General features: G+C 48.3%; 1 protein-coding gene across 1 annotated transcript in view; it reads left to right on the top strand.

The window, feature by feature from the left end:
• COL4A6 (collagen type IV alpha 6 chain) overlaps nucleotides 1–13,490 on the top strand; it is a 116,014-nt gene that overhangs the window by 78,142 nt on the left and 24,382 nt on the right. Inside the window, 8 exon segments of the mRNA XM_021079861.1 lie at nucleotides 1,300–1,422; nucleotides 2,564–2,668; nucleotides 2,794–2,903; nucleotides 5,418–5,578; nucleotides 6,060–6,239; nucleotides 7,106–7,149; nucleotides 7,152–7,274; nucleotides 10,330–10,383. Coding sequence (XP_020935520.1) covers nucleotides 1,300–1,422; nucleotides 2,564–2,668; nucleotides 2,794–2,903; nucleotides 5,418–5,578; nucleotides 6,060–6,239; nucleotides 7,106–7,149; nucleotides 7,152–7,274; nucleotides 10,330–10,383 — 900 coding nt within the window.

Here is a 13,490-nt window from a genome sequence, read left to right as displayed (position 1 = left end):
ATGTAGGCTGGCAGCTGTAGCTCCGATTGGACCCCTAGCCTGGGAACCTCCATATGCCACGGGTGCGGCCCTAAAAAGATTTTAAAAAATAGTAATAATGCGCCACAGCTAGACAGGCAGTCCTAGACCATCACTGTGGCTTGCAGCAGCAGCCAGGGGAGGCCGGGGTTGGGCTGCCAGAGCCCTGTTCCTCTTTTATGGATGTGCCATCCCAGCTGACGCTTGCCAGAAGGAGCTAACAAAAGCCCAGAGTAGGGAGTTCCCGTTGTGGCTCAACAGGTTAAGAACCTGACTAGTATCCGCGAGGATGCAGGTTCAATCCCTGGCCTTGCTCAGTGGGTTAAGGGTCCAGTGTTGCCACAAGCTGCGGCATAGGTTGCGGATGTGGCACAGATCTGGCAATGCTGTGCCTGTGTCATAGGCTGGCAGCTGCAGCTTTGATTCAACCCCTAGCCCAGGAACTTCCACATGCTGCGGGCACAGTCCTAAAAAGCCAAAAAAAAAAAAACGAAGAAAAAGAAGAAAGTTTGTACCCAGGCCTTCGCTTTTTTCTTAAGAGACTAAATGGCCCCAGAAGCCTACAGATGCACTGACGCCCTTGAAACAACCATTGCAGGAACACACTCATATGTCACTCCCTAGTCATAATCAGAGAAAGGGCATGCCAGAGTTTGGAAGACAGTGGTATTCCAAATATAAAGCCTCAGACATTACTTTTAAAGACACCTGGAGTTCCCTGGTGGCCCAGCAGGTTAAGGATCAGGCGTTGTCACTGCTGTGGCTCGGGTCACTGCTGTGGCATGGGTTTGATCCTGCCCTGGGAACTTCTGCATGCTGCAGGCGTGGCCAAAAATAAAAAATGAAAATTAAAAGACACCAGTTTCTAAATTCCTTGGAGACAGGCCTCTGTAAGGATACCTGTGCTTTCAAAACAGCCCATTGGAGGAGGTACAGCTGGTCCCAGAACCAAGGTGGGGAAAAAAATCTAAAAATAGAGGCTGGAGACACAGGTTTCCCTCTAAGGTTTGCCACTGTGAAGTTCTGCATCCCTGACCATACCTCTTCGGGCCTCTGTTTCCCCAAGAGGGCCTCTATGTCCCCAGTCAACTCTAGATGATTCCTAGAGACGCTTCTAACTCAAGGGCAGGAGAAGGGCAACTGCGTTCCCAAATTCTTCCTTGGACTCCATTTCTAACATATGACACCAATGAGAACACCCTGGAAGAAGAGGGTGCTATGATTAGCCTTTTTTTTTTTTGCGGGGGGGGCTTCTCTTTGCAGGTGTTCCCGGTGCTCTAGGGCCCCAGGGCGTTCCAGGCCTGAAAGGGGACCAAGGAAACCCCGGCCGCACCACAATTGGGCCAGCTGGCCTCCCTGGCAGAGATGGTTTGCCAGGCCTGCCAGGCCTACCAGGCCCACCCGGTAAGTTGTGCATTCCTCTGTTTGGTCTGGAGACTCAAGTGTGATCCAGACCACGGAATGTCCCTACATTTTGAGGGAGGGAGCATTGCACAGGTTGGGGACCACAGCAATCCGAGAGTTCATCAAGGCATAAGCCAGCCAGGGGCATCCCGAGGACCAGACACTGCCTAATGCCTCCCAACTTGCGCAGTCACTTCATTTCCTCCTGCATTGTCCTCACAGCTCCTAGGCCTGGGATCATGCAGCTCCGGAAGGAACAGTGCCAGGCAGTGAATGTTCCAAACATAAAGCTCAGACATGACTTTTAAAGCCACCTGGAGTTCCCTGGTGGCCCAGTAGAACCAGTGGTCTTCAGGGCTCCAGTGGGGTGGCCTGGGAGCTTGAGAAATGAGAAAACAAGCCTGGATCCTCAAGGTGGCTGCTGAACGCCTCCACAGGGCCGATTCTCTTTCGATCTTCTGAGTATGGAATTCCAGATTCTGAGAAAAAGGCTAGAGGGCGTTCCCATTGTGGCTCAGTGGGTTACGCACCTGACTAGTAGCCGATGAGGATGCGGGTTCGATCCCTGGCCTCACTCCGTGGGTTAAGGATCTGGTGTTGCCCTGAGCTGCAGTGTAGGTCACAGATGCAGCTTGGATCTGGCGTGACTGTGGCTGTGGCATAGGCCAGCAGCTACAGTCCCATTTGACCTCTAACCTGGGAACCTCCATATGCCACGGGTGCAGTCCTAAAAAGACAAAAAAAAAAAAAGGCTAGAAATATGCGCTGAAAGCTTTTTGTGACCTCATCCCCTGACCGCTGTGGCTTGTACCCATTTCCTCTTTTGTCCTAAGAGGACTTCCTGGGATAGACACGGGGACTGAGTTACTGAAGCCGCCTTGGTTATTCCTTATCTGCAGTGTCTAGTCCAGTGCCTGGAACATATTAGACCTTCTATAAGTAGTAGAGTGAATTGAGCCAACAGCGGGTGACTTGCTACCAATTTCAGGTCTCTGTCTTGGATGTTTTTTTTTGGGGGGGGAAGGTGTCTCTGTTCTGGTGGTTGAGACTCAAGGACCCTTGATGACCGAGTAGCTCTGCTAAGTCACATGATCCCAGGCTCCTATCTGTTGCCAATCTTTGCTGTTGCTTTTACCTACAGGTCCAGCATTTGAGACGGGAACCCTCCAGGGCCTAGAGCCAGGGTCTCCTGGACTCCGAGGAGAACGAGGTCCAAAAGGAAACCCAGGCCCCAAAGGAATGAAAGGTGCGTTCCTCGGTTTCTGTCTTCCCCACACTCCTTGGAGAAGGGCCCCTGGGAATGAGCAAACCAACAGCCTTGGGAACCTGAACGGGAGCCGTCTTGGCGCTTGACGGGGAATGTGATTATAGGCCTGTTGGAAGTGCCACCTATGGGGCTCCAAGATGGAGACAGCGATCAAGCTCACACAGGACAAAGGGGCTCCCAGGCTCCTCTGCCTGCCCCCCTCCACCTGCAGGAGGTATTCTGCGCATTCTGCAACCCCTCTCAGTTTTCTTTTTTTTTTTTTCCCTGTTTGGCTTTTTGCTATTTCTAGGGCCGCTTCCGCGGCATATGGAGGTTCCCAGGCTAGGGGTCGAATTGGAGCTGTAGCCACGGGCCTACGCCAGAGCCACAGCAACGTGGGATCCGAGCCGTGTCTGCGACCTACACTACAGCTCACGGCAACGCCGGATCATCAACCCACTGAGCAACCCAAAGCCGCCACCTCATGGTTCCTAGTCGGATTCGTTAACCACTGCGCCATGACGGGAACTCCCCCTCTCAGTTTTCAAAGGCCAAGACGGGAAGTCACTTATCATAACCTTCAGCTCTGAACAGGTCACGACCTGGAACTCTGAACAAAGCCAACTGGCTCCAGGAAAACCATTCCTGTCCCCACTGAAGTTGAGAGATAGATTGATGACCCCAGCCGGTGGCTGCACTGTGTCCTCCATCTCCTGGCTGTCTTGGGGTCATTCCTCCTCTTCCTCCTCTGAGGGGAAGGAAGATGCTAGAAGGGCAAAGAAATCAATTCATTATAGATCGAGCCCAGGGCAGGGTGGAGGAAGAGGTGACTTGCTGGAGATTTCAGGTCCCTGTCTTGGATGTTTTTTTTGGGGGGGGAAAGAGAGGTTTAGAGATGACGGGGGCTTTCAGATACCTGAGATCTCTTCTCTTTTCTCAAGGCATCAACAGCTGTCCTCAACCTCAAACAGAAAGGTTTTAACTCATCCCTCTCCTTTCTCACTGCGCTCTCATAAAGTCCCTCTAACCGAAGCATAGGAGCTAGTTCAGAAGGTTCTGAAAGCTCTATCTCTACTCTACAGATCCAGAGAAGACTCTTTGTGGGGAAAGGATGTTAAATTAGAAGTCTTTTTTTTTTTTTTTTTTTTTTTTGGCTTCACCTGTAGCATTTAGAAGTTCCAGGGCCAGGGATCAAATGTCACAGCAGTGACAACGCCAGATCCTTAACCACGAAGTCACCAGGGAACTCCCACTTTTCAGGGTTTTGTGTGTGTGTGTGTGTGTGTGTGTGTGTCTTTTTAGGGCTGCACCTACAGCATATGGAAGTTCCCAGGCTAGGGGTCAAATCGGAACTGCAGATGTCAGCCTACACTACAGCCACAGCAACACAGGATCTGAGCTGCATCTGTGACCTACACCACAGCTCACAGCAACACTGGATCTTTAACCCACTGAGTGAGTCCAGAGATGGAACCTGCATCCTCATGGATCCTAGTTGGGTTCGTTACCACTGAGACACCCCCAGAACTCCTAGATTTCAATTCTAGACCTAGGATGTCAACTTTAGGCCCTTCCCTGACTCACGACAGAGCTAGTGTGCTCCTGACGCCATTCTCATACTTCAAACAGGGCCAACTCTACTGCTTTCCTTCTATATGCTCATGGGACCAGAATGTTGTTCTCTCTCTCTCTGTCTGTCTGTCTCTCTCTCTCTCTGGAATGGTGATAATGATTCTCAGGTGATTCATTAGACATGAGAATCACCCAGAAAGAGATTACTACAAATTAAATTCTTAGGTCTGGCCTCCTAAGAGTCTGATTGATTAGACCTGGGGTGAGGCCCAGCAAGCTGCTTTATAAACAAGCATCCCAGTGACTCATACAGGAGGTCCATGGATCACATGAGAAATGATTATGTGGAGAACAGACTGTTCTTTCAGAGCTTCAGTGATTATCAAGTTTCTAAAAGTAAGAAGAGATCCTTTCGGGAGTTCCCATTGTGGCTCAGCAGTAATGAACCCAACTAGTATCCATGAGGATGTGGGTTCGATCCCTGGCCTTGCTCAGTGGGTTTAGGATCTGGCGTTGCCATGAGCTGTGGTGTAGGTTGAAAACACAGCTTGGATCCAGTGTTGCTGTGGCTGTGGTGTAGGCCAAGAAGCTGCAGCTTCAATTCAAGCCCTGGCCTGGGAACTACCATATGCCACACGTGTGGCCCTAAAAAGAAAAAGAAAAAAAAAAAAATACAGAGGTCCTTCAGGATCTTAGGGAAATGGCCCAAAGTCTCATTTCCTAGACTATAAGCATGGAAGGTATAGGTGGGTGGGCTATAGCGCTGGTGACTCCTTGATATCTCTTCAAAGATGCTTTGCTGACATCTCTATCATCAATGTATTTGGCATTTGTGTGCAAAACACAGGGAGAAGACACTTTGGGGAATAGAACCTTCAAGTGGCTTGGATTCCACACTCTCAGTTGGTTAGTTAGCATGGGTCAGTGGTTCTCAGCTCTGGCTGCACATAAGACTCACTCGTGGCTGGGCCCCACCCTAGATGAATGAAATCCAAATCCCCAGCATAAAGGTACTTTGACAAAGAGGAAACCTAGTTCCTTTGAGTCTATTCTTGGCAGGTCTTCTGATTCTCTCCATAGACATGTCCAGGTCACAAATTACCTCTGACAGGTCTTTCCTCTTCTTGGAAAGATGGCCTACCTTGTTTAATGTCGCCTGTTGTTTTTTTTTCTCTAGGGGACTCGGGTTTCTGTGCTTGTGATGGTGGTATTTCCAACGTTGGACCCCCAGGGGAGTCAGGCCTGCCTGGGCCACCAGGTCTCCTGGGCCCTCCAGGCCCTAAAGGAACCAGAGGAGATCCAGGCTCTGGGGGTGCACAGGGCCCATCAGGGGATCCCGTAAGTCTCACCAAACTTTGGCCCTGAGGGAGCCAAACGCCCCACATGCCTCACCAGTCACTTCCCTAAAAACACATGAAAGGTGGGGATAAAACAAAGCTTGAGGGTTTTGATCTGTAATATGAAGAAGTCTGTCGAGATGCTCTCTAAGGGCCCTTTCTGCTGCAACCTACCTGTGTTCCCTCCCTATATCCCATCCTTAATTCCCTCCCTTCCATGCACAAAATTATTTACATTTGCTCAGCACTGTGCTGGGCCCTGAAGATAAAATTGGAATTGAGTCCCATCCTCAAAGATTTCAACATTTAGAAAGGGTAAGAAAAGAAAAAAGGGCCAGTTAGAATCCAAGATGACCACAGAATCCAGTGTCCAGGACTGTGCCAAAATGTACCCAAGGACCTGTTTTAGGTCAGACCAATGTGAGGTACCAGAATCCTATGAAGTCTGTGTCTCCTGATTGTTCCCTTTGTCTTTTTGGCAGGGTTTATTTGGGCCTCAAGGTCCAGCAGGTCCCAAAGGAAAGAAAGGGGAACCGAGCCTCAGTACAGGATCAGGGTTGCCAGGCGATCAGGGTGATCCTGGGCTGCAGGGGCTCCCTGGTGAGCCAGGCGTGCCAGGCAAGGATGGAATACCAGGTTTACCAGGTCTCCCAGGCCTTCCGGTAAGTGGATTGTTTCTGGGTGACTAGCTCTATGAACCCTCATACCTGACTTGGGGAGGTGGGGTTTCCAATGGCTACTAGACCATGAAATGGGGGGGGGGCAGATTGTCCAGTATATCTCTTCCTGCCTCTGCCACTGACCCTTTTGGGTCTTTGCTTTTCCTTTCTATAAAATGGGAATCGTTTTTTTTCCCCCCCTCCGGAATGGGTCAGTGGCTCCCTTGATAAATGCCAGTGACAACCAACCATTGCATTTAAAATGCTTCAGCTTCTCGAGAGCTTTTCCTTGCATGTAGTGAGCCAGCTACTTTCTGTGACAACCCCTCCCCAGGGGTGTTATCCTGCTGGTTCCTGCCTCGTTGTCCCCACCAATCAGGAACCTTTTGTATTATCAGGTCACCTAGGGTTGACAAGCTTCATTCCCATTAACCCAGAGGAATTGATTGATAAGCCAGAGTGATAGAGAATTTTAACCAAAAATAAATAAATAAAAAAATAAAAGCTTCAGGAGTTCCCGTTGTGGCACAGTGGAAACAAATCTGACTAGGATCCAAGAGGATGCGGGTTCGATCCCTGGCCTCCCTCAGTGGGTTAAGGATCCGGCACTGCTGTGAGCTGTGGTGTAGGTCACAGATGCAGCTCAGATCCTGCATTGCTGTGGCTGTGCCGGAGGCTGGCAGCTGTAGCTCCGATTAACCCCTAGCCTGGGAACTTCCATATGCTGTGGGGTATGGCCCCTAAAAGCAAAAAAAAAACCTTGGTCACACTGGTTAAGTATCTCTTTCCTGTGGTCAGAGCACTTACAAGAGCTGTCTCTAAATCAGGCTTTCCTTCTTCCCTGTGTGTCGTCTAGGGTGATGGGGATTGGGCTTCCCTGGTGAAAAGGGGTTACCAGGACTTCCTGGTGAAAAAGGCACACTGGTCCAACTGGACCCCCAGGAATTGGGCTACCAGGATCGCCTGGACCTCGGGGGCTTCCTGGAGATCAAGGAGTAGATGGATTACCAGGGCCACAAGGTCCCTCTGGACTTCCAGGTGAGTCAGGGAATCAGATGGCTTTGGGCTTGGAAAACTAACCCAGATACATGATGAACCGTGTCATAAAAAGACTAGTTGTGGAGTTCTCGTTGTGGCTTAGTGGACACGAATCTGACTACTATCCATGAGGATGCAGGTTCAATCCCTGGCCTCGCTCAGTGGGTCGGGGATCTGGCATTGCCATGAGCTGTGGGGTAGGGCTCAGACGTGGCTGTGGCATAGGCGGACAGCTGTAGCTATGATTCAACTCTTCACCTGGGAACTTACGTCTCGGGTGCAGCCCTTAAAAAAAAAAAAAAAAAAAAAAGACTAGTTGTAATCACTGTTTTCAATCCTCTTAAAGTTCTTCATGGGGAGAAAGGATCATGGTACAGTTTCACAGAACAACATAGATTTCAGTTCTACGTAGTGGAAAAACTTCCTAACAGAGCAGTCTCCAGGAGTCACAGAGCTGCCCTGGGAGGTGATGAGGTCATAATCCTTGGAAAATTTCAAGCGGAAGCTGGACGACTCTTTGTTCTGAGTACCATCAAAGTAATGAGCGGGAATGGGTCAAAGTAGCCTCTGAGACAGGTGGTACTAGCATCAGCCGGGAAGAACTTTTCCTTAATTCATGAGATCTCCGATTGAGACGAGCCCCTAGTTGTATCTCGTCTGATCTCCATTTCATACCTTAAATCCCTCCCATGTGTATAACTTCTTTTTCCACTTGAATTTCAGGACTTATAATGAGTGACAGTCCTGCTTAGAGATTATTAAGGTGCTATGCTCATAACTTGCCATCTTCCGTGTAGCAGGAACAGCTCTTCATTCCAACATGTACGTTTCCGTGACTTCCATGTTTGCATTAGTGGTACCACACTTCTTAGAGTCATCCGAAGTTGGCAGACTCAAAACGTATCACCTATTCTTCATGTGCAATGCTTCTTATAAGCTTCCCTTCCTCGTCTTGGTAGCAAGCCCTCATTATCTCGTGCCTAACTTATCACATACCCATATGCTGGTTGGAATAAATGATGGCTAGATGGGTGGGTGGGTGGATGGATGGATGACAACAACTTCCTAAGTAGTTTTTCATCTCCTACCTCTAGACTTTGCCCCCATACAATTCCTCTGTGAACACTGCTGCCAGGTTAATATCTGCAAAGTGTTGATTCCGTCATGTTATTGCCCGAGTCCAAAGCCACAGATAAGTCTCTACCGAATAGAGGATAATGTTCAAACTCCTCAGCCTGGAGTTCAAGTCTCCAAAAAGGAACACCAGCAACCTTTCCAATCTGACCTTATCTCATACTCTTCATGATAAACACACACACACACACACACACACACACACACACACACACACACACACACACACACACTAGGACAACAGTATTTTTCACTGTCCCCAAACATAATGTGATCACTTCCAACTCCAAGACTGTGCCCGTGTTGCCTTTTTCTGGAATAATCTTCCGCTTTTCTCTACCTAGTCACATCCTATCCAACTTTCAGGGTTCAATATAAGCCCTAATTTTCCAAGAAGCTTTCTCGTGACCCCTACACTATGCCATTGCCAGTTAGATTATAGATTTCATTCCATTAATGCTTTTACTTTTTCCAACTGCATTTTAAGACTCTAAATACTAAGGAAGGTGAATAATCCTTTTTTAGTGTTTCCCAACTTGCCTCCTATAGTGCAATATTCCAGTATTCCATAGGAGACTAATATATACTCACAGAGGAAAGGACCTTCCTGGTAACCAAAGGGGCTTTTTCTTAGACCTGTTTCTCCTCTTTCCACTTCATCATCACGAAGAATTACAAAAAAGAAGACAGATACCAGGTCTTACAAAAATGTATTTCTTTTAAGATGTAATTTTATGAATTGGTATAATAAGGGTTATGATACAAGTTTCAAAAATGATGATTCAAGGCTCTTTTAATTGCAGTATGGTTGATTTACAGTCTTGTGTTAGTTTCAGATGTACATGTGATCGAGTTAGACACACACGCATTCTTTTTCAGATTCTTTGCCCTTACAGGTTATTACAAGGTATTGAATTAGTTCCCTCAAGATTCAACAAAACCAAGTCCGTATTTCCACTCAAGTCAGTATTTCTCTTAAGGCTGTGAGGAATTTTATCAAATGAAAACATTCTGCCTTTTGGATGGCCTGATGTCAGGTATTAGCTTTGCTTCCAGCTCTGCTTCCAGAGACATTATTCATGGTCATTCCACTATCCCTCCACCAATTGAGTCTTCATCCCAGGTCAACCCATTTTGCAGCCAACTAGGTTTTCAACCGAGTTATATTATCATGGTACCTAGAAACTTACACACGCTCAAATCTAGATATTATCATCATTCCAGCTGCTGGAGCAACAAAAGGAAGCCCCCAGGACCATTTCTGTCCTAAACTTCGTGATCTCTGGACACAGAAAGGTCTCAGGAATCTAGCGCTACAGAAAGCTATGGCTCGGGAGATACCTTAGGCAGAAAATGTTCTTGTTGCAGTATCGAGGCTTTCCCAAAAGGTTACTGCACCTAAGAGCACGAGGTTTCTTTTTCTCTCTACGACAGCCAAGTAGAACTCCTTGAACCTACCTTTCTTGCCACACGATGGTAAAAACACTCCACCTGTGGGCCCTAGACATTTGCACCATGGCCATTCCTGTTGCCAGGAAAGATGAAGATGCTGTTCCTGAATGTATTCACTCCAGCCAGGGATGGCACAGGCTAGGACAGCTGCATTGCCGGGAATGGCAATGCAGTCATCAGAAGCCTTTCAGCCGAATAGTGTGAATGATGACAAACCCTGGGCAAGCAGACCACTGGCTGTTTCCAAAGAGGCTCTGATCCAGATGCTCACAGTAATCAATCACTCTGGTTCTCACTGCGGCGGCTACTGTGTCCTTGATCCCGTGTTGGTGCCAGCTCGTTCCCCTCAATCCAGATGGGCAATTTGATGGGTTGGCTCCACCCGGGCTACAGACCAAGACAAGACTGTCCTTGGGTCTCCAGAAACTTCGGTCCCGGTTTAATTTTCTCCTCGACTTGATTGGTCTAGGTGACTGCTGCTGCGGAGAGAAGGTTGGGGACAGAGACTTAGACACAGAGGGAGGTGAGAGCTAGCTAGGTCTATTGATTGTCAAACACCCATGGTGACACAACCCACCCTTCTGTATTGTTCCCTTTATCTCAGACACTCACAATGGCCCGAGCACCGCCCTGGAGGCCGGGGTTGGGGAGGGCTGATCTGAAGGCTGGGGTGCAAAGGCTGACACTGCTTCAGACGCTTCTTAGCACACCCCCCGTGGGAGGGAGGACAGGGGGACATGGGCACGCAGTCTCTGCAAGGGCTATCTCCTTCGCCATGCATGTTGATGGCTTGGCTGAGCTCTCTACCTTGACCGCCTTCGTTTGTGAATTTAACTGAGGCCATAGCTGGCCTTGGGAGTTACCTGGAAAGATCCACGCCTGTCTCATGCTTATTCATTGCATCCAGAATAAGCTGAGATGCTCGAATCTTAATAACCAGAGGTGCTTTTTTTTTTGTTCGGAAGGTGAATCTGGGCATGAGTGAGGAAAATTGTGAATAATTAGGTCATCCATTGCAGTTAGAACGCAGAACCTGGGGAGTTCCCATTGTGGTGCAGCAGAAACTAATCTGACTAGTATCCAGGTTCCATCCCTGGCCTCCCTCAGTGGGTTAAGGATCCAGCATTGCCATGAGCTGTGGTGTAGGTCGCAGATATGGCTTGGATCATGTGTTGCTGTGGCTGTGGTGTAGACTGGCAGTAGTAGCTCTGATTCGACCCCTAGCCTGGGAACGTCCATATGCCGTGGGTATGGCCCTAAAAAGCAAAAAAAAAAAAAAAAAAAAAAGAACATGGGTAGAGCTGATTTTTGCTTTGTTGGAAAGAAAGCTCTGAATTCAGGGATGTAAAGTAAAAGAGCCAGATAGCAGTATGACCTAAAGTCCTTACCTTCTCACCATCTGGACCCTCTGCTTGCCACGCGCAAGTGCCGTGTGTTGTACAGGACTGGTCTGAAGTGAAAGGGGAAGCGTGTCTTTGATTTCCAATGGTTTATACTCATCTTCCCTTGTCTCATTATTTTTCCTGCCCTGGAACCTTTCCAGGTGCCTGTCCTCGGCCGCATCCTCTAAAGTGTCTTTTTCTCTGGCTATCATAGTTGAAAAGAATCCACGATGGGATAAATTGAGGGTGGATGGCTTCATGTTCAGCCCCAGCCCCAGAGAGATTTGTATTTTACCCAGTTTGTTTTTTAAGACATAAAGCAATGAAACGACTGTGTTTGACACTGTAGAGTCAACGGGCTATCGAAATAGTTGGGGCAGGAGAGTTTTCTGCAAGGGTCCTGCTCATGATGCCATCTAGGGAGGCAGCTCTTCAGCCTAGTCCAAAGCTGAGCCCAGGCTTGGCAGCCCTCATGAAATAGCCCCATCATCTCAACATCTGGCGGGATGGAGATGGGGGTGACCATCAGTGGAGGAAGATCAGGCTTCTGGCCATCTCTCACCTGAGGAGCCTGAGCTCGGGAGGGCAGAAAGTTACTGCCCAGGCTACAAAGGAGTGAGGTCGAATCGGGGGGCTGGCATCGCTGGAGCGCTTCTGAATACGCCTCCATAAGCAAGCTGATAATAATAATAATAATAAACTAGTATTCACAGAGCACATACCAGCGTGCCAGGCACCAAGTGCTATTAGCACTAATGCTGTATAATCTTCACAAGCACCAAAGGCAGTAAATGGCTCCTTTTGGATGCACGAGGCTCAGAGAGGTTGCGTATCTTGCTCATACAGCTAGTTAATAGCAGAACGAGGATACAAGCTCAGCTCTGTCTTGGCTTCAGAGCCCAGGCTCTTCACCAATACATCATACTGTTCAATTCCCCATTTTGATTTCAGAATAGAACAGGTGAGCTCAAAATGCCATCAAGCCTTTACATTGGAAAACAGAAGTGGGACTGAGGGAGAAATGCCAGCCGGTTGAGCAAGCAATCTGAATCATAGGTTGTGTACATTTTTTTAAAGAGATGCAATTTGTGATTTAAGTACAGGCAAAAGCGCTAGCAGTTTATTACGAAGCAGCAGGCCTTGGGGGATTGTTTTAATGAATAGGCAAGACTAATTTTAATTAACATAGCAATTGTTTGTAAATGGCACTTGAAGGAGTCGACCAACAATTTGTTCACCCGTGTTTTATTAAACCGCCCCTCTGTGATCTTATAGACTCGTTTTTATTTGCACTATGAATAAGCAAGGAAGAATTTGCTAGGGGAAGGGCCATGCAGGCCAATTTCAATGTCTGGAATACTGAAATGGACTTCCTCGTCTTCCCTGAGCAGCAGAGTTGACAGTGTCAAGTGAGGAGCTGAGGGAAGGGTCACTGTCTGTCAAGGCCAAGAAAGTGGCCTGCAGTGTTTGCCTGGTACAGACATATGGTTACATCTGACCAACAGCAATCAATAGGTTTCAACAGATCTCGAAGGACATGTGTCAAAAGAGCACAGTGGTTTGGGGAAAGCCTTATTCCAAGAAAAGAGCAGTCATGTGAACTTGAGGGGTCTTGGCTTCAAATTCTCCAATCTAGGAGTTCCTGTCGTGGCACAGTGGAAACGAATCCGACTAGGAACCATGAGGTGGCAGGTCCCTGGCCTCGCTCAGTGGGTTAAGGATCCGGCGTTGCCGTGAGCTGTGGTGCAGACGCGGCTCAGATCTGGTGTTGCTGTGGCTGTGGTGTAGGCCACCAGCTACAGCTCCAATCTGACCCCTAGCCTGGGAACCTCCATATGCCACAGGTGCAGCCCTAAAAAGCAAAAAAAAAAAAAAAATTCTCCAATCTAGTCATGTAGACACAATGGACCCTCCAGACTAACCCCCAAGCCTACATCCTAGGGAGGGACTCCATCTGAAGGCAGGGTGTATGGGCCATTGCCCTTGGCTTCCATTCCTGGATAATAGGAAATTGTTAGAAGGTGACTTCCTGGCACTTGGAAGCTAGGGGCATTCTTAATCTGTGCAAAATTACACTAGGAGTAACTCCCAAGAGCTTCTGATGCCAGGGATATTCTGCATGGGGCTTCCAGCTTCTGGGTGGGAAGAAGAACTTAGCTGTTCCATTCACGGGACGGGGAGGAAAGGAGCTTGCAAGGGAGAAGTCATCTCTGACTCAGCAGGTTCACTCGATGCTTACATGTTACCA

This window comes from Sus scrofa, chromosome X, assembly GCF_000003025.6.
Source record: "Sus scrofa isolate TJ Tabasco breed Duroc chromosome X, Sscrofa11.1, whole genome shotgun sequence".
NCBI classification, from domain to species: domain Eukaryota; kingdom Metazoa; phylum Chordata; class Mammalia; order Artiodactyla; family Suidae; genus Sus; species Sus scrofa.
This window is presented reverse-complemented; position numbering and strand designations above follow the sequence as displayed.